General features: G+C 41.9%; 1 protein-coding gene across 3 annotated transcripts in view; it reads right to left on the bottom strand.

Annotated features, from left to right (window-relative positions):
* The window catches only part of RGL1 (ral guanine nucleotide dissociation stimulator like 1), a 206,644-nt gene that overhangs the window by 135,453 nt on the left and 49,362 nt on the right, over nucleotides 1–21,829 (bottom strand). For 2 of the 3 annotated variants that reach the window (XM_004372906.2, XM_004372908.2), the window contains exons 1-2: nucleotides 8,938–8,964; nucleotides 7,848–7,958 (exon numbers count right to left, since the gene is read on the bottom strand). In XM_004372906.2, the coding sequence (XP_004372963.1) occupies nucleotides 7,848–7,958; nucleotides 8,938–8,964 (138 nt within the window). Of the gene's footprint in view, nucleotides 1–7,847; nucleotides 7,959–8,937; nucleotides 8,965–21,829 lie in introns of those variants that run through there. The other variant, XM_004372905.2, reaches the window with a different exon arrangement.

Below are 21,829 nucleotides of genomic sequence, written 5' to 3'. Positions count from 1 at the left end.
AAGAGCAGTAATGCAAGCAACCAGGATAAACAGTGTCAAAGAGGGTTTAAAGACATTGAGTAGGGAGGGGGGAAAAAGTCCAGGGCACCTAACCATAAAACTTCTTGTGTCTCTGACAACACAATTATAACTTTAACTGCTGTTGTCTAAAATACAACTCTGTAATCATAGTCCTGTGGGTTCCATATTTATTCTCTCTCCATGGCCTACAGATTTGTTTAGTTTACCGGGAAAGAGAAGATTTCTTTTAAAAAAAGAAACTACCAGCTCTGCAAAGTTCTCTGGAATCTCATCAGTCAAGCAGCGCTTTCTTCCTTGCTCATGGTGAGACTAGACCGAGAGTCCATCTCTGGACATGACATCAGGCACGCCTGGTCTGGGTATTGTGCAGGGCCTTCTGACGGGAAAGTAGACATCTGCTAGCATACACAAGGAGAAAGCCTGACTTCAAGTCCCAAGCACGTTTCATGAGACGGGGCAATGCTGACCCCCAAAAACCACAAGGCTTTTGCAGACCTACTCTTGGAAATCAGGGTACCTAAGATTCATTCCAGTCAGGACTTGTCTTCCCACCCTCCATATCCACTATCCCCACTCCCACACCTACACTCTCTCCTACCCACCCTCTTCGTTCTGCCGTCCTAGTCTCAGTTCAGGTCCCCATTACTTTCTTCACCTCGTTACCACATTGGCCTCCTCCCTGGTCTCTGAGCTCCAGGCTCATGCCCTTCCAATGCATCTGCCCCTCTGCTGCCACTCAGCTTTCTAACATGCAAATCTGATCATGCCACTCTGCTCAAAACCCTTCGATGACTAACCCCAGCATTCAGGACAAAGCAAATTCCGCAGCTTAGCACACCAGGTTCTCTGTGACATGACTTCAGTCTTTCCCTCTAGCCTCCTTTCCTGCCACTTTTGCACCGGGCTCTCTTCCTTCTCCCCATGCGGAGCCTCAAACAGAGGTCTCAGGCCTCCACGCCTTCCTATATGCTGTGCCCCTTAACTGCAGTGACCCAGCCCCTGTGCCGCACACACCCTCATATAGCTCCTACTCATCCTTCTACTCTCCACTAAAAGGCCATCTCTTCTGTGAAGCCTTCCTGAACCTCCCACCCACTACTCTATCTGATTTAGGAGCCTCTTGTCTGGGCCCCCTAACACTCAGTGCAGCTGTCCCACACAGCACTGATCACACTTACCACAATACACTGCAACTAGTAGTTTAATTTTCTCCCTCCCCCACTTACCTATAAGTCCCTTAAGAAACACAAGTATTTTATTTTACTTTGTATGCCCAAGACTTAACACTGCATCCGGCACAAAGTGGGCTTTTGATGAATAAATTAATGCTATCAAAGGCAAGGTTAGTAGACTCATATACATAGGACAGAATCATACAAAGACATGCAACAGTAGTTAGGGAGTTCACGCTGGATGTGTTTACCAGCAAACAACCCAGAAATTGCCAAAGGTTTCAGAGAACTCCAGGTCAACTCTGGGAACAGCCACAGTCACCAGCAACCCAGACACTGAGCTAGCTGAGCTTCTCTAACGAAATGAGGCAACACTTATTATCTTCCCCATTTAAGCAATACTTGTCTTGCTCTGTTTATAGAAATCAGATTTTTCTGTAAAAAAAAAAAAACTGATTATCATGGTAGAAATTAAAACAGTATTTTACTTATTAGGTGTCTTTTTTATATTTTAATATGTGAATGGTAGTCACTACAAGATTCTGATGACAGGCAGTCCCTGGGTTACGAACGTCCAACTTACGTACAACTCATAGTTACAAACCAACTCCCGTAAAGCCTATTATATTAAAAATTTGAGGTACATACGATGGTTCGTAATAACAAACAGGCACTACTTTGCCAGGTGCATCAAAACATTATTATTACTGTATTATTATGTTAAAGACATTTTAGCGTTATCTCGAAGTGTTTCTTTAGTGTTTTTTTATGCATAGAAAGGTATACTATATACTAAGACAAACATTTGACTAACTGACTTTAGATAGGAACAGTAACTAACTGTTGCGATGTATAAATTAAATTTAAAGACAGGCTTAGGAACAGAACTCGTTCGTAATCCGAGGACTGCCTGTATTTAGAAGGGGGAAGCTCAACGGGATATGCTTGTCATGGAAACTAGAATAAGCAGGTAGAGCACTGAAAAATTTCAGGCAAGTGCTAAAGTGGAAAGGCACTGTATTGACTTTTCTCTCCTTTTCTTTCTAAATTTAAAATGACAAGAGACTGTTCCTTTATACTTTCACAGAAGAAAGAACAAAATATGTTCATAATACTGATTTAACAGAATTCATACTTGTATAAGGAGTTAATGTGCCCCTTATATTTATGCTGTATGTATTTGCTAGGGGTAGTAATGTATTTTGAACTTATCTGGGTGTTCCCTGGATTGGCGAACTGAAATAGATGTTCTTAATTACATGCTAAATTTCCTTACACAGATTTCAACAGATTTTCCAAGTAGTGAAAGGCCTCAATGCAACAACAATATCTCAGAGAATTCAACTTTGCTATATCTTCTTGATTAGGTCAGGCTACATATTCTTTTAGAAACATGGTTCCAAGGTTGAAACAAAAAATATCAGTTTGGTTCATTTACAGATGGCTGCTAAATTTTGAAATTTATTTTCAAAAGCCTAAATCAAACATTCTAATGGACACGAATAATGCAACCCCAGGGCCTGTTTTCCTAAACGAAAACAAGGATGACCAACTATAAACCAAAGGCTCCTCTAAGGCTTATCACCTTACAATCTTAAAATCCTGCTCCTGAACTTTCCAACCACACATAATGGTAATGCTTGCCAACACTTTTTAACGCATACATTGCCTTTCTTTCTTCTGTACTCAGCAATAACATGAGTATGACTGAACCTCTTGGTTTAAAAAAGCACTGGGGAATTTGATAGTTAATTCACTGCAGTGTTTTTCTTGTTTTTGGTTTTGGTTTTTTTGTTAAAGTGAATAATCACTACCTTTGTTTGTGTCCTGCTTTGTTCCAGAAAAGATGTGAGACAACTATAATCATTACCTAATTAATTTTTCTCCAGCCCACCCCCTTCTCTTCTTTATAAGCCAACGTCTTCATGCTGATTTTTTTTAATGAGGAACAACCATACATTCATATTTATCAAGACAATCTCAGTTCCCTAAAGAGGGATAAAGCTTAATCCATTCATTCAACAAACATAATGAATTTGTCTAGTCTCTGCTAACTAGACGGCCGTGGTTGTCACTTCACCAAGCTTAGAGTCTAGTGGGGGACAAAAACAAGTAAAGAGGCAATTACAAGTGAGGTAACTGCACAACAGGGAGATACAAGATGCTTCTGGGGCAGGAGAGGCACCAACTCCAGACTTGGGGGATCAGAGAAGCTTCCTTGAGAACGCAAGGAACTGAACGCCATTTGAAGACAATATGGATACCAAAATCACCAAAACACCAACTACAGTCAATTCAAATAATGTATCCAAGTGGGAGTCAATTACTCAATCCAGATGTGACAAGTGGCTATCTTAAACCACTGCACCCACATAGCCCACGATCTGGCCACAATTCACCCTAAACACTAGGTTCTACAACAGATATCCAGTTCCTTTTACTTCTAGATATATTCTGCTTTCTCCTGTCCTGTTTGTTTATCTTACCTATCAGGCATTTCAATTTAGCCCAACAAACATTTATCAAGAACCTACTTTGTGGGAGATAGTGTGTGATACATACTGGACATAGGGAAGGAGCGCGCTGGAGTCCCACCACAAGGACCACATAACCACAGAAGTGTAGAACTAAGAAAAGCCACAAGACTATCCACTATCCATTCTACTTCCCACAAACTTCCCTAATTCTTACCTAGCTTGTGAAATAAATACCCCCCCTTAGAACTTATCTTAAGACTTAACACAGTTTTCTGCACCCTGAGTCTGTCATATTCTGAAGACGGTAGCATGAGTTCTTGACACCAAAGCCCCTTCCCTAAAAGTTGAATTCTTTTTCACTGTCCCTTAGAGTATTCTCCCTAAAACAGTACATTTCCTGCTGCCAGAGAATACTGATATTTTCTTAACTCATTTCTACATATCACTGTGGATGTATAACCACAATGCTGAAACCAAAGACAAATAACAAGTTCTGACCATTTACTCTTCCAAAAATCACTGGACATTCTACAAGTTAACTGAATGGTTGGGTAAAATTACTTTTTAATGTCTCTTCCAATTCCGAGATTTTATGAATCTATGACAAAATCAGAGTGGTTTTTCTTTGAGGGTTATAGCTGGGCATAATTATCCCAGCCTAAGATGTTATTGTAAAGGAAAAAATGGGTCAGCATTTCAATAATATTTGGTTTCTCAAAGTTGTCCAACATAACCTCACTGTTAATGGACAAGACGGCAGATGTCCGTATAAGTAAACCAGGCCTGGACCATATTTGGCTGTGTATTTTTCAACCAAAGACAGAAGGTCTTACTTTAAAAGACCAACTGAGTACAAAATTTAACAAAGAAAAAAAAGAATGACCTAAGTGTTTTGGATTGTAGGATACTTGATATCTGAGGATGTGTAATTATTTTGCTATCCTTCTCAAAATTGAATCTTAATCAGTACTAAGATCTGAATACTAGAAAATACAAAAATTTCAGTCACTCATTTAGGCTTTCTGAATAGGGATTATAAACGTGACAAGAGCGATCGATGCTCACCCTCACGCTCTCTACACAAGCTCATACGTAACTCGGTGCACCACACCCACATCAAAAATGTAGAGTTTCTCAATAAGATACACATCTTCAAAACAAATATCTCAATCTGCAGCAAAAAATATAAAGAAAAGAAAGCCACATATCTCAAGTCCTGGACCAGCAGGTGCGACATCTTTTGAGCCAATTTTCTCTGCCGCTACTACGGAAACAGCCTTAAGTTTCCCTGCAGCTCCTTACAGTAAGCACTTAACTCACACGGGTTTAAATCCAGCCTTTACCACTTCTTAGGTGCGTGACCTTGGCAAGCAATTTAACCTCTCTGGGCATCAATTCCTCAGCTGGATAAAAAGAAATCATAATAACACTACCTTCTTTGTAAGGTTGTTGTCATACTTCAATAATGTTGCTATCTTTATCCCTCAGTTCAATTTCTAGTTAACTAAAGCTGATTACTTTGAAGAAGGGGTTACTGGAATGTAGGAAAACAAACATGGGGAAGCCACACAGTCCTAAAAAGAAAGGTTTTGTAATTGCTATGGCTCAACTGGTTGAGTCATTTAATTAAAGTCTGGAATTTCCAAGGACTAAAACAGAGCTTCCCAACAGGACACCAAAGACAGGAAAACATGTGGGATCAGAGTTGGAGAGTTCCTAACAACTGGTTCTTGAGGAATGGAGTGGTAGCAGCAAATCACACTTTGTTGAAAGTGGGAGGGAGTGGTAATGGATTCCTATATCAACTGGAACCAATCTTTTTACATTAACCTCCCTCTCAGTATTTCAGATCTTCTGCTAAGTCCAGGGGTGAAACAATTCTGAACTCTGTATCAAGACTGGCAACTAATGTTACAAAACAATATGTGTATAAATTTTTGTATGAGAAATTTACTTGAGCTATAAACTTTCACCTAAAGCACAATAAAAAAATGATTATATGTATGTGCGTGTATGTGTGTATATGTATACATGTAAGATTTAAAATTTGAGAAAACTGGGAGAAAAGAAGACAAGAACGGAAGTCTAGTGAACATAATGATGTTGTTAGCTGCCATCAAGTCAGCTCCCCTGCCTTCAACTCATGGCAACCACACGCCCAATGGGAAGAAATGCTGCCTGTTCCTGCACCATTCCCATGAGCGGCTGGGGATCAGACCATTGTGATCCACCAGGTTTTCACTGGCTGATTTTTGAAATTTGATCACCAGGCCTTTCTTCCTAGTCCATCTTAGTCTGGAAGCCCTACTGAAACCTGTTCAGCATCATAGCAACATACAAACCTCCACTGACAGCCGGGTGGTGGCTGCACTTGAGATGCATTGGCCAAGAATCAAACCGGGTCTCCCGCATGCAAGGTGAGAATTCTACCACTGAATCACCACTGCCCCCAGTGAGAATTACTAAATAACCGCATACATCGAAATAAATGACGGTTTATGTGCTTGGGGTCTACAGAGTTAGCGCCTCCATTTTTCCATGATTTACTCACTTGTTGCTATTGTATTTGGCTAAACACTAAAAGAGAGGAATAACCCAGCACCAGAAAATGTAATGACCTTTTTCAAAGGCAGTTGAAATGGTACAGAACTTGTGAATCATTCTGAAAATAGCCAGAGTGGCCAAACCACATCAATACCACATTAAATAAAGTGCATAGATACACAACCACCATAAACAAAGTGATGACTTGTCAGAACTCTAGCTCTCCTTTTCCTGTCAAGTCTGCTGTAATACACATGATTCATTTTCACATTACATTCTAGGTAAGGCACCTACTAGATAAGCAAACATCTCTAGTTTTCACTGGAAAGGTTCATACCTTTCCGGGCCACTGCTGCAGATGTCACTAACAGTTTACTGCTCCTAGTGGGTGGTACCTCAGCCCAAAGTACAGTAGCAGGAAAGCCCTGAGCTGAAGCAGCTGGGGAGACCCAAAGCAATGAATGCCTGTGTTAGCAGTCCTGTGGCAGAGGGAATGACTGCTGGCCGCCCTGCCTTACACACTGGGATTTCCAAGTCACACGTTCCCTCATATTGACACAAGGCTCTGGGCAGTTTTGTTTCCCCTCCTCCTTTACACTTCATGTTTGAATGCTGTTCAAAATATTCTGAATTTTCTGAAGCCAAAGTCAATAAAAATGGGATGCTAATGCATCATCTTCAGTGCTCTCTCAAGCCTATCACCTGTGAAGTATACGTTGAATAAGGCCAGGTGAAACCACACCTCATCCCCTCTATTCCACCAAGTTTACCATGTAGAGAAGCCAGCCTATATTATTTCCCTTCTCAAGGCTTTCTGTGTCACCTCTCACACCTCTCTCTCTGGATCACCTCTCTCTCCGTAACAAGAGCTGCTTCCTTCTTCCACATGCTGATGTTTGCCCAAGCAGTGATCCTGTCACTGAACTTTCAATTTCTCACATGCCCTTTATTTGGGATGTGCTGAAGGATTCACTAGGCAATAACTAAGAACTCACATGACTCACCCAATATTTTACAGTCTCAGTGGAAAAGAGTCTTGCTTACAAAATCAGTGCTTCTCCAAAAGTCCAGCGCTCTGCACAGGAAGATAGGGGAACTAAACATGCATTTGCCTCCTCCCAGGCTGTAGAAAGGAGATAACAACGCAAAATTTGCCACCCCTCAAAGTGAGTCATTTGGTATGGTCTGTCCCCTGGGCATTCTGGGAACTTGTCAGAAGTACAAGAGCAGGAGAGGGGCTATCAGCATAAATGGGGGGTGAGCAGAGAGACAAATGGGGCCATCTGGGCAAAGTTGCTTATGGCTCTTGTCTAGTAGAGTGTTGCTCTCCAGCTCTGCTACTTTGTGGGTCACTTTCTGCCACTGCACTGCAATCTATTTGCCAGATACCTCAAGATGTTTCTAAGAGGTTCTGAATTATTGACAAACGTAGGGAAGATGTTTTGGAAAACATCAAGTACAAAAACAGACCTGTACAGGCTAGAGCAAACACTTGGTCATCAGCAGTTTCCTTTTTAAGACCAAAAGGAAAAGGGGAAAAAAAAGCCTGCCTCTGCTAAGTAATAATGATATTCACAGAACAACAGACAGTGGAACTCCAAAGTTCACGAGCAGTCTCTCCAGCATTACTCACCCCTAGCCATCTTGCTCCTTTATTGGCAGCCTGTTGAATCTGGACTCTTTTGAGGGTGACATGGTAAACAGCTCCTTCCTCTACCTCTTCACCCCAGTCCTGAATCGAGCTCTGCCAGGGATGGGATAAAGAGAAAGAAAAAGTTGGGTTTTTCCCCCCCTCTTGCTAACCACAATCTATCCCAGCTGCTTTGCTGCTTGCAACAGCACTCAGGGCCAAAGATGGGCTGTTCAAAATAAATATTACAATCAGAGCAATATAAGACACATTGAAATAGAGGGAACGCTGAGATTTACTTGGCCCACATCTCTTTCCTGTGGTATCAGGACCCTCGGACTTTTCCATTTATTTTTCCTAGACTTGCTCACATATTTAGTTTTTTTTTTCTAAGTTTTTCTTTTTTCTTTTTATTAAAGAAACAGTGGTTTGCTCTTGATTAACTCCCCTCCCCCATGAAAGGAAAAATAATTCATTTGTCGAAAAAAGTTTGTACTGTTTATAAATGGCTCAGTTGTTTGAGCAAACTACATTTTTAACTCAGGCACAAGCAAGTGTTTAAAATGCCAAGAGTCCTCACTCCTTGGGAAGTGAAATACTTTGAATGTCTTTTTCTCCCCTTACTGTGTTGGAACCCAAAAATTAGTGGGGGTGGAAAGTTTTGTTTCCGTAAAATAATTTGGCAAGCGCAGAATAAGCAACACTTCAACATGTAGCTTCAACTAAAATCTGTGCAGCGACCCCCTGCTTTTCCCTGTCCCCAGCTAAACCTAAGGTCTGTGTTAAAGAGCCGCTGGGACGCAGAAGCGCTCCGCGGTTCACCCACACGAACAGTTTTTTCCTTAAAAGTTTTCCTTTCCTGACATGCATCTGCCTCAAACACTAAAGGCAATTACTGAGAAAGTAAGTACCGTTTAAATGGACAAGACACGCAGAGAGTGAGGCATACAAAGCAAAGTGAGAAAGCTTTAGCTCACAAGTATAGGATCGGATTGCTCCGGTCACTCCTAGTGAGTCCAAAACACTCCCAGTGAGAGCGGGAGAAGATTCCCCACCAGAAAAGCCTCGGGAGAAGTCAGGGAGTTCTCGTTACCATTTTAGCTTCCCAAAGCAATTTCATTCTCAGTTTTCTCTTCGGTATGTGAACGCAGCATGATGCGTCCTGCTCCAAGGCAAACGTAGTCTCTGCTCGGCTCACCCCTGCGGCGCCTGTTGCCCACGGTCCCTCCCGGCCGCCGCGCACAGACACGCGCTGCGCTGACTCCGCCGCCGCTGCCGCCGCCGCCGCGGGTGCGCGCGACTCGGGCCACAAAGGGAGCGCAGCGAGCGAGCGAGGGCGCAGCAGACTCCTCCCCACGCTACTCCGTGATGTAAGGCTTTCCTGTTTGTGCTTGTGAGCCCTCTCTTTCTTAAATTCCATATATCAAGTTGGCGTGAAATAATTTCTCCAGCCCTGAAGGTGATCTGGAAACAACCCTTTCGACTTTATCGTGTTTGCCTGCTGTTCACCAGTGCCAAAATAGAACTGTGTGTGGCACAGGGGATATGTGTGTGTCTTTTCCTTCCTTTGCTGAAACAAAGGGGGGAGTGCAAAAAGGATGGGAGGAGAGTTTCGGAAAAACTTCTATTATCTGCCTATTATCTATTGAACTTAGAATAATTATATCAGAGCAACCCCAATGAGACGCCAACAATGTGGAACAGCAATAGTAGAAGCCAGGAACTTTTTCATTAGGACAAAAAAGAAATGGTGAGAGGATACTCGGATATTCCAGAAACCATGCCCGGGGGCTGTACCCTGTCCTATATCAGCACACTGCCGACAGGAAATGGCTCTGGACTTCTTTCTACCACCCATCATGACAAGGCTCATCCATCCGGTAACTGGCCATTGTGGGTGGAAAAAGGCCGGGGCAAAAGCAGGAAAGCGGTTTGCTGGGACTGACAGACCTCGTTGAAAGTGGGCGGTCTGTGGCCCTCGAAGTTCTGTGAGTCTTTATGACCAGCCACCTTGGGCTGAGCTTTCTGGACTGTAGCAACACGGTGGGATAATAATTACATGGAAAAGCCATTCATGAGGAGACTGGCAGGAAGGGAGCCTATCATAACGGACGGATCTGCTATCAGGACACAAGATTATTACATTTTTTAGATCCAGTTTTAAAAATCAACAGTAAAAGAGATACCAGGTGATAACGTAACCAAACTTGGCACATGCCAAAATTCCGTGTCAACTATAAAAACATTTAACGTTCACGTCTTTTTTACCATTCTCCCCTAAATCTGTTGCCATCGAGTTGATTCCGACTCATAGCGACCCTATAGGACAGAGTAGAACTGCCCCATTGGGTTTCCAAGGAGCAGCTGGTGGATTCGAACTGCCACCCTTTTGGTTATCACCCCTAAATTAATCACCTTTAAATTAAAAAAGAAAAAAAAAAAAGAAAAAAGCCTCCCACTAATTGCCATGCTAAAGCATAAGGCAAAGTTTTGGTTAATAATAAATACATCCTGGACTGCATAGTTAGAGAATCAAATATATTGATGCTCCCAGAAGAGCAGAATAAAGAATGACAGTGGGAGAACAAGGGAAATAAAGGGATCTTTTGGACACTTAAGAATATCTTCAAGTCATTCAGTCAGGTCTCCCTCATACAACCAGAACCTACTGGGCTCAGTGACTGTGTGGAAAGGGTATGCTCTTTTTATCAAACTTAAGCGGTTGTTTCTGTAATTAAAAAAAGCAAGGCACATAGACAAGACCCTTCTGTGATCCCCTGGGCAGTGTCCCCAGGAGCAAAAGAAAAACCTGTGGAGGCCCTACCTCTTTGATTCTTAAGCCAGCCTCACAGCCCCGAGGCCCGCTCCAGAGGGCCCATGCCCTCTTGAAGACTTACCACATGTACCTGAGGACAGTTAAGCAACTTAAGATTAATTTTACCACCACTTTAACCTGATTTTTGGCTCTAAATTTGGGGATTATTGAAAAATCTCTTCTTCAAACAGTTTTTTTAACCTCACCACTCCTAGGAAGCCTTCCTGAACAGGGCAGCCTATAACTCACTAGGTCCTACTCAGGTTTTAGATCTCTTCCCCTTCCTCCCTACTCCACCAATTCCCTGGTTGGCCATCTGGTATGCAATGGGAAAAGAACAGGCTTCAAATGCACGTTAATAGTAAAAGTGAACTTCGGTGCTACTTCCCTGAGCCTTAATTTCCTCATCTGTAAAATAGGACACGTCTACCTTGTAGCATTTGAATGAGGATTAAATGAAATAATATACGCAAATCATCTAGCACGTGATACGTGATCAGAAAAACTTTGGTTCCCTCATTATTGTACTTTCTCCCGAACTATTTACCCGGATACACTGAAAAGTTGTATATGTATGCAATGTGGATAAATCGGAAATGATGTCTTCTCATTGAATTACATTAAAATTTCAAGAGGTTTTCCAATAATAGCTGTTTGTATTTATACCTAATGTTGCGTGTGATTTTGTCCAAAGGCTGATCCGCAAAAAAAAAAAAGGCTGGTTTTATACTTGATAGAGCAACCAAGTGTTCTGGTTTACAATTTCTTAATATATTTACTTAAAACTGTTTCACCTGCAGGCTTCTCAATCAGTTATTACCTTATTATTCATACCTGTGGGTTAAAGAACTGCTGGTCAATATGTAGGAGGTGTAACCATTAAGCCTTTTATAACTATATTGTATTTACCAGATGATCCTGCTCATGACCTAGCATGGTGCTGACAGAAGGACAAGTCAAGTTTTTTAAAAAGGATCAGAAAAGATCTATACTTAAAGCATTAGGATGTTGCTAGGAACAGTTTTATGTTGCCATATTTGGTGGTCACTGACGGTATAACAATAGAAGGGACCTAGGATATAACAAGAAAGAGATATGGAAGAATTCCATACTGGAAGGGAAAAAATTCTCTCACTTTACAGTTTCACTATCACCGACAAAATGAGGGCTGATAAGAGCAAGCATAAGCAGCTGTTGTGCAGATTCTTTCAGAGTATCTATCTAGAGGTGGAAATATATAGTTTGTATACTCCATTCATTCATTCATTCATTCATTCACTCACTGGCTTCTATGATACCTCACTTTCCTAGATTTTATTTACCACTCTGGCTGCAAGAAGAAGTGAAATACAGAAAAATTATGCCAGAGTAGAGAACCTAGGTATGTAGGGTAACATGGAGTAATATTTATGTGTCTGGGTAAATGTTGGGACAAGATTTTCGGCATCTGAAAGCCAGCATTTGAATCTCCTCTCTAGATGACTTGCCAACCCAGAGTCTGACCTTCACTTCTCACAGCCTTCCTGTCAGGCTTATCATAAGGGTTAAATGAGATAAGAAGAGGCTGCCTAGGGGGTAGAACATGAAAACAGAAGAAACATAAACAAATACCACTCAACAAATGGCAGGTCAAAAGCAGAGGGCTTCTCCAGACATAATAGCAAACCTTTTCCAATCTAATAGTTTACTAATTGTTGGAGGTTACTAGTAATTGTTGATGATGCTGTTCTGAGGAGGAAGTGGGGTACTGGAATACTATTTGTAACTTGAGCTAATGAACATTATTACCTCAAACTAATTATAGATTTCTGTAAAAAAAAGACAGCCAGAAATTTGTTCACATGTTGAAAAGACAAAACATACAACAAGCAACTCAGAGATAATGCCAGGTCTGTGTGATATATAAGAAAACACTCTGCAAAGTGCCATGAAGGGCTTTAACCAATATTCTGAAAGGAGTTAACTGGGCAATTAGCCAAATCATCTTTTTTAAGGGCTAAAGGAACCTCCGTTTTCTACAAAAACTGTATTGAAATGGTACTGAAAAACCCAACTAAACTAGAACTGCTATAACATAGTGGCTAAGGGTGAGGTCTCCACAGTTAGAAACACATAAATTTGAGTTCTAGATCCACCACTTCTACCTGGGCAAGGTCTTTAACCTCTCTACCTATTAAAAAAAAGTAGGGTTATGAGCATCTTCCTCATTGGCTCATAGTAAGAAATAAATGAGATAATCCACATGAAGCCTTTAGCACAGTATCCAGCACCATGGTTAATATTCAATTAATGTTGTCTATTATTGTTATTATATGTCAGGTCAATGAGTTGCAAAAGCTACAGGAGGTTGACTATATTAAAATTCAAATTATCTCCATATCCTGGGTAGCTCAAGATTTTGCAGCTTGAAACTAAAACTCCATTATAGAGAGATCACAGCAAGAACTGTAGGCCCCACAAAATGTTGAGTCGACGAGCAACATTTACTGAGTTACTAGCTGGCATGGAACGATAATATTGTGTTTGGTATTCTTGCCTACCCAATCCACTCTCCACAGTTGCCAGAGTGACCTTTTTAAATCACAAATCTGGGCATACCACCTCTCTCCTATACTTCAGTCTTTCCAGCGGCTCCCCATTCTCAACGATAAAAACCTAAATCCTTCCATATCCTGTACCACCTTGTCCAACTTAGCCCCTGCCTACCTTTCTAGCTTCCTTCCACTTCACTCTGGGCTCCAGCCACCCGGGTCTTCTTTCCATGTCTTGAACATATCTGGCTCCCTTCTGTCACAGAGTCCTTGTATATGTGGTTCTCCTGAAACATCCCTCCCTCTCTCCCTCTCCCACCTGGGTTAAATCCCCCTCTTATGTGCTCTCATGGCATCATGCTTCTCTTTGTAGCTCTATCACAGTTGTAATTTTACATTTAATTGTATGATTATTTGATAAATGTCTATTTCCCTCTTTAGACTGTAAACTTCATGAAGGCAGGGTAATGTCCATTTTTTCTCACTATTGTATTCTAGCTGCTCATGCAGTGCCTAGCACATCTGTTAGACTGATGGACTGATGGATGGAGAGATAGATGAATGTCATGCTGTAAGTTCGGTAAGGGCTTAGTAATTGTTTGGAGTGATATAAATAAATCTTGGAGATTGTCTCTTACACTCTAGAATCAGAGAAAGGACATAAACGAGGCCAAATGAAACATGATTTACAAAGCCACAGCTCAGCAAGTGTAGATGTATAGAGGGGGCACACAGAGCATGTAGCATTGAGAAGACACTGAGGAAACTGATCAGGTGGTACTCACTCTTAAAGGACCTCCAATAATTATAGTTTTTATTAAAGCAGTGTTAACAACTACCTTCAAGACAAAAAGAGAAACACGGATTGGGAGAAAGGGAGAGAGGTCTTCCAGAGGAGACAATGGAAATTCATAGGAGATGTTAAGAGATGATATCTCGTTGGAGCAGTAGCCCATAGTCCAGGGAAATGAGGTTCAAATAAAATAGACTGTAGTTCGAGATTCTTGAGTTTATACTTAAAAAGAAAATCGAAATGACAAAACACAGCGTTTGCAAGATGATTCTAAAACTTGTCCACAGGTTAGCTTAGAGGGTGAAAAGGATAGAGATAGAGCCATCTAATAGGATGCTATTACAGTAATATAAGTGCCAAATAATTAATGCCTACAGACAGATAAGATAAAGGTTTTGAAATAAAGAAATAAATCTTAGTGACATTAAGGGGGAATAGATGTTGCAACTTGATAGGCAGCATGTTGCAAGTATATGACAGGAGAAAGCAAAAAAAAAAATTTGCAAGGTTTTAAGGCTGGGGCACTGGATGGTGGTAGGGACATGACAACAAAGAGAAAAATGGGAAGGGCTTTCTCCTTTGAGAAAAAAAAAAATTCTCACTGTTTGGGAGATAGAAAATGGAGATATTGAAGAGTGACAGGAAGGAAAGATAAAGACTAGAAATCAAGAAAGAAGTTTTCAACTAATCCATATGTAAGAAGTTGTCTAAAACCATGAATTCACATAACTCCTAAGTGGAAGAGAAGCAAAGTCTAAATAGTCTCAAGATATACCCACAATTGAAGACAAAACAAAAATAACCAGAGAAAAGAGCAAGAGAGAAAGAACATGGAGGGGCTGAGTTATGAGTTTTCATTAGTTTTGGTAACCAATGCTGAAAGGAAGCTCATTGCAATTAAAAGTTCTCAAAGTCAAACACACTAGAATCAATCGTGGAATACAATCAGTAGACTTAAAAATACTTCAAATGATAAGAAATTTATCTTCTACCATTATCCCAAGACAATGCATACAGTTTAAGAGGGTTTTCACTGTTTAAAAACATAAAAAAATTTAAAAGATTATCAGCAGTTATTCTATTCCATGCACTCTTCAACAAAATGTAACCAAAGTTAATTGAAAGTCTTAGTGTGGTCAGTTACATAACACCAGAATTGCTGAATAGCTTAAACTCAGTGTTTTCCCAGAAATATTTGTCTTTTGGATGAAACCAAGAATGGAAAGTTTCTGCCTTAAAGGAGAACTTTTGAGAAGGTAGAAAGAAAAGAAAAACATATATGGAGGTGTAAATTTAATAATAATTAACCAAAATTCTGCAAAAATACGATAACCACTCACAGAGACACACAAAAACACACAGAAAAGTGAATTTCACCACTTCAGAGAGTCGACTGTGGATTGTGTATCAATGAGATAATGTCTTTTTAAAAATCAGAGAATATCCCACATATTGCCTTTGCCAGGAACAAATTTAGACAGACTTTTGGTTCTTGTTACTTTCCTGTTAAATTGGCAGAGTCAACTTATACTGACCCATGCTGATCCTGTTTTGTCTAAGACATGAAGTGAGGTCTCTACAATGAAAATGTATTTAGTTTGGGGGCGGGGGAACAGGAGTAGTAGTTGCCTTGGTTTATTCAGCTTCTTCTAGAGTGTGAACAGCTGCTACTCTTGAAAGCTGTACACAACCCCTGCCTCTACTGTGGTTTTTCTGCCCTTTTCCTCTCTCCTTTTCTCTGGGGATAAGGAGACAGAGAGCGTGTGTGTTTGCCTGTGTCAGCGCGTGGGTTGTGGGAGGAGAGAATTGATAGAGTAGAATGGAAAAAAGAAAAAGTTTCTTTGGCCCTCATCACAAACCTTAGTCATAAAAGCCAATGATTTCCTTCAAGCATATGGCATAAACCCAATAGAAAGGCAATGTAAAGAAATGACAGTGTAATCGTAAACTATGTGGCAACTCTATAGCCAAATGGGTAATATACTTGTTCTTATTGCCAAATAGGTAATATATTTAGCCTTGTTCAAAGGAATTTCTCTCCTATAACTTGCCAGGATGCCCAGTTGTGTGGATAGCGTGTCCTTTGCCTCAGGAAACCATACAATCCTTGGGTGAAGGGTGCGTAACCTTAGCATGAGGACTGGCTGGCATTCTTGGCACTACATGCCCAACCTGGGCTAATTTTTTGGTCCTCCTCAGCTAAGAAGGCTTGAGGGTGAAATGGGGATTAGGCATACAGTGAGGAACATGTCAATTTGATAAGTTCCATAAATCTACACCAGACTCAAGCTGCCCTGGAAGTTCCAGAAGGTCCTGGAATCAGTTCTCGGTACCTAAAAGAAATTAAATTAAGGAGGATCTCAACACCTCCAAGAAAGAAGAGCCAAGAGTGGAGCGCATCCTTTGCACCTGGGATCCCTGTGCTGAGAAGCTCCTGGAACCAGCCGGGGCGGGGGGGGAGATCTGCAACACCAAAGATGGACAGAAGCGGAGGTAGGAGATGGACATGAAATCAACAGAAGACCTGCAGGAGACGACACAGCGGGCTTCCCAGCCCACAGTGGTAGAAAACTGAGTGCCTTCAGGCAGGAGGCTTGCTGTGGAGTAGGGTGCCTCTGAGGACATGGTGGAAATAGGTTTGCCCAGGGAGCTAGAGCTGAGTTCCTGCAGGCTGAGGCTTACTGGCGGAGTAGGGTGCCTCAGGGCACTTATCAGTGGAGCTAAAAGAGCTTTGTAACACTTGTCCAAGCAAGGGAGAGACCAAGGAGCCAGAGAGAAGTGTGCCTGCAGGCACGGCTGAGAAGAGGCCGTCCTGATTGAAGAACTGTACCCTGAGCATTCCTGAGTTCTGTGTGGCCATTACAAGGAATTATCCAACCCAGCACAGAAGTGGAGAGTGCATGGGAGGACAGCTTGTGTTAGAATTGGTAAGAAGGTTGGAGGGTGGAGGAATGACTGATCTCTGCCTCATAGGAATCAGCCTTGGGCTGTTGATGTTGATTCTCCTTCCCCCTTGTGAAGTTAGAGGAGGAGGTCAGATGCTACTGCCGGCCATTTTTACAGTTGGCATCAGGAACAGGATTTGTTGCAATGGCTCCAGACTCGTGGAAGCATGGGACTCTGTAAAAGAAAGAACAAAGGGGGTGGGAAGTGAAACTTTTGATTCTTAGATGGTTAATTTGCTGGTTGTTACCTGTAATGGCTGAAAGGAAAGTAAGATGTTATTTTGCAGCTGAGAGAAAAGTCCCATTTGAGTGGCCTGGGGCAAAAACCGGGTTGATTAAATGGGATGATTGGCAGGGGCCAGGGTTTTCTGGATCTACTTAGCCAGAGGCCATATGCATATGAATGGGAAGCTAGTCAAGGGGTGGAGAAGAGAGATAAAACCGGAATTCTTAAAAGGGTTATGTGTTTATTTGAATGTACTGTGGATATTGACTGTTTCTTCTACCTTGTTGTTGTTAGGTGCCACTGAGTCCTATTCAAAGCCATCGATTCTTCTCCCATCTTCCTTACTCATTGTCCAGCTTTCGCATGTATATGAAGCGATTAAAAACACCATGGCTCGGGCAAGGAGCACCTTAGTCCACAAGGTGACATCTTTGCTTTTTAATACTTTAAAAAGATTTTTTGCAGCACATTTGCCCAGTGCAATGCATCTTTTGATTTCTTGACTGCTGCTTCCATGGGTGTTAATTGTGGATCCAAGTAAAATGAAATCCTTAACAACTTCAATCTTTTCTCTGTTTATCATGATGTTGCTTATTGGTCCAGTTGTGAGGATTTTTTAAATTTTCTTTATGTTGAGGTGTGGTCTTTGATCTTCATCAGTAAGTGCTTCAAGTCCTCTTCACTTTCAGCAAGCAAGATTGTGTGCAGGTTGTTAATGAGTCTTCCTCCAATCCTGATGCCCCGTTCTTCATATTGTCCAGCTTTTTGGATTATTTGCTCAGCATACAGATTGAATAAGTATGGTGAAAGGATACAACCCTAACACACACCTTTCCTGACTTTAAACCACACAGTATCCCCTTGTTCTGTTCGAATAACTGACTCTTGATCTATGTACAGCTTCCTCATGAGCACAATTTAAGTGTTCCGGAATTCCCATTTTTGCAATGTTATCCATAATTTGTTATGATCCACATAGTCGAATGCCTTTGCAGTCAATAAAACACAGGTAAACCTCTTTCTGGTATTCTCCACTTTCACCCAGGATCCATCTGACATCAGCAATGATATCCCTCATTCCACTCCTTTTCTGAATCCAGCTTGAATTTTTGGCAATTCCCTGTCGATGTAGTGCTGCAACCGCTTTTGAATGATCTTCAGCAAAATTTTACTTGCATGTGATATTAATGATATTGCTCAATAATTTCCACATTCTGCTGGCTTATCTTTCTTTGGAAGAGACATAAATATGGATTTCTTCCAGTTGGTTGGCCACATAGCTGTCTTTCAAATTTTGTGGCATAAATGAGTGAGCCCTTCCAGCACTGCATCCATTTGTTTAAATATCTCAATTGGTATTCTGTCAATTCCTGGAGCCTTGTTTTTCACCAATGCCTTCATTGCAGCTTGGACCTCTTCCTTCAGTACCATCGGTTCCTGATCATATGCTATTTTCTGAAATGGCTGAACATTGACCAATTCTTCTTGGTATAGTGACTCTGTATTCCTTCCATCTTCTTTTGATGCTTCCTGCATCATTTAATATTTTCCTCATAGAATCCTTCAATATTGCAACTTGAGGCTTGAATTTTTTCTTTAGTTCTTTCAGCTTGAGAAATGCTGAGCATGCAGTAGCCCTGTGTATACCTGGGTCCCACCCTAACCTTCAGAGTCAGGAAATTTGCATTTGAAAAGACATGCAGACCCACCCAGAACTGCTGAGAGAACAGGAGATTTGCATTTGAAGGAAAGACCTGCAGAGATAAAAAAAATTACTGTTTTGCTTTTTCAATTTTGAACAAGTGGGTTTGCTGTTGTTGGATGCCTTAAGGTAGAAGTCAATGCACAAGAGAAGAATCCCTTTCCAGCCAGTGAGTAGACAGCTTGGTATGCTGGCTTGCGGTGACCACCTGGGTCCACTCAATGAGTGCAGGTGGGAGAAGCACAGCAATAAAAAGACAGGCTGAATTTGGACATGTTCCACTGGCATCCACTGACCTAGCCCATGGAGGCTAGGGATAAGAGAGAGAGAGAGAAAAAGGGCTGCTGGTCTGAAGTGCACGCCTGAGCCTACAGGTGGTTCTTGTTGACCTAGCCCATGGGGGCTAGGGATGAGCTGATAAGAACCCAATGGAATGAAAAGAAAGATGTTTGATATCATGAGCTGGTGTACATTGCTGCAAATTGATGGCTTGCTCTGGACTGGACTTTGCTTTCGGATGCAGATGCTCAAAGTTCTAACTAGAACAGAAGATTCTTTAAGACCAAAGAACACACTTGTCTCCTCAGAGTATTGGTTTGATAGGGACAGGCAATTTAAACACTGGCTATCTAAAATGGTGTTGGCGAAAAATATTGAATATACCATAGACTGCCAGAAGAATGAACAAATCTATCTTGGAAGAAATACAGCCAGAATGCTCCTTAGAAGAGAAGATGGCAAGACTTCATCTCACATACTTTGTTGTTGTTGTTAGGTGCTGTTGAGTCGATTCTGACTCATAGCGACCCTATAGGACAGAGCAGAACTGCCCCATAGGGTTTCCAAGAAGTGGCTGGTGTATTTGAACTGCTGACCTTTTAGTTAGCAGCTGAGCTCTTAACCACTATGCCACCAGGGCTGCCATGTACTTTGGACGTGTCCAAAAATCCCTAGAGAAGGGCAACACGCTTGGTAAAGAAAAGGGTCAGCAAAAAAGAGGAAGACCCTCAATGAGATGGATTGACATAGTAGATGCAACAATGGTCTCAAACATAGCAACAGCTGTGAAGATGGTTCAGGACTGGGCAGTGTTTCGTTCTGTTATACACAGGGTCACTCTGAGTCAGAACCAACTCGACTGCACCTAACACAAACACACATCTAAAATGGGAGGAGATAAAGGCATGAAGTGGCTGGATTACACACTTCTGTGGTTGTGTTTACACTCAAAATGAGGTGGACAAGGGAGGCTCCCCACTGAATAGATTCTTCTTTTCCTGATGAGTCTGGGGAAGAGAGGGTGGGGGAAGATGCTGATAGAATTATATGATTTAGCTGTGAGTGTTGATTGTTAACAGGGTTAATTGTGATTGTAAAAACTGTAACTGTGAAAGAATAGACTAATGGGGAGACACTGCTGGACTGGAGTACAGTGGCCAAACCTAAAGGTTTTGCTATGCTGATACGTCGTGAGGCTCACAGCAAGGGAATAATCTTCTTTCAGTTAAATTTTATCAGACAACAGAAAGGGTGAAGCCAAGATGACCTGTAGTGGACCTGAAAAGTTGGTACCTAAGTAACCTCACCCTGAGGACTCTTTGTCCTACTGAAAGACTAATTGTTAATGACTGCTTTGGACTAGTAAAATGATTGGGAGGGGGAAGTTATCCTCCAAGTATGAAAGAACCATGGCTAGAAAAGCCAAGGGGTGGCCTGCAGTGCAATGGATCGCTTTTATATGGCCTTTCTCACCATGGTTTTGTAACTTCCACCAAATGACTGGGTGGTACTATGCAAATGAGGTGCTTGTGGCCCACCAAGGGATTGGATAGCTTGCTAATAATGTAAATAAGGTGCATGGCACCCTTGTGGGGGTGGGGCCATGCAAATAAGGTACATCGAACCCTAACGAGGGGATTGATCAGTTTCGCCATCTGGCTAGGCTTAAGATAAGTTATCCCACAGGTGGAAAGGGAGGATTACAACACCACCAAGAAAGAAGAGCCAGGAGTGAAGCGTGTCCTTTGGACCTGGGATCCCAGCACTGAGAAGCTCCTGGAACCAGGAGACTGACAGAGAGAAAGCTGTAACACCGAAGACAGCGAGAAGTGGCGGCAGAGAAATGGCAGCAGCAGAGGCAGGAGACTGACATGAAACCGACAGAAGACCAGCAGGAGATGCCACAGTGGGCTTCCCAGCCCACGGAGCAAGAAAGCTGAGTGCTTTCAGGCAGGAGGCTTGCTGGCAGAATAGGCTGTCTCCACGCATTTGGTGGAGCTAAGTTTGCCAACCCACAGAGCTAGAGCTGAGCACATTTGGGCTAAGGCTTACTGGTGGAATGGGGTACGTTGGGGCACTTATTGGCAGAGCTAAAAGAGCTTTGTAACACTTGCCTGAGGACAGAGGCCCAGGGGCCAGAGAGAGGCGTGTCTGCAGGCATGGCTGAAAAGAGGCTGTCCTGATCAAAGAACTATATCCTGAGCATTCCTAAACCTGAATTGTAACCTGTTATTTTCCTAATAAACCCCATAACCATGAGGATAAAGAAATTAAATTCACTTTGGGTGTAGGCTCCAAGGATTCCAGAATAAAATTGAAACTCCTAGAATTGTGCTGTGGCAGAAACTTCTACCTGTCTCCTAATATTCCTTCTCTTTCTCCCACAGAAATAGAATTTTTAGTTGAGCACGTGGCTACCTAGCTAAAGACTACATTTCCTACCCTCCATTGAGTTGGGCAGACCAAAAAAGAACTGACGTTTTTGAATTGTGGTGTTGGGAAAGAATATTGAATATACCATGGACTGCCAAAAGAACGAACAAATCTGTCTTGGAAGAAGTACAACCAGAATGCTCCTTAGAATCAAGGATGGTGAGACTATATCTCACATACTTTGGACATGTTACCAGAAGGGATAAGTCCCTGGAGAAGGACATCATGTTTGGTAAAGTAGAGGGTCAGCGAAAAAGAGGA

Source organism: Trichechus manatus, unplaced genomic scaffold (assembly GCF_000243295.1).
Source record: "Trichechus manatus latirostris isolate Lorelei unplaced genomic scaffold, TriManLat1.0 scaffold00021, whole genome shotgun sequence".
Classification (NCBI taxonomy): Eukaryota; Metazoa; Chordata; class Mammalia; order Sirenia; family Trichechidae; genus Trichechus; species Trichechus manatus.
The sequence above is the reverse complement of the archived record's forward strand: the minus strand, read 5'-3'. Positions and strand labels throughout refer to the sequence as shown.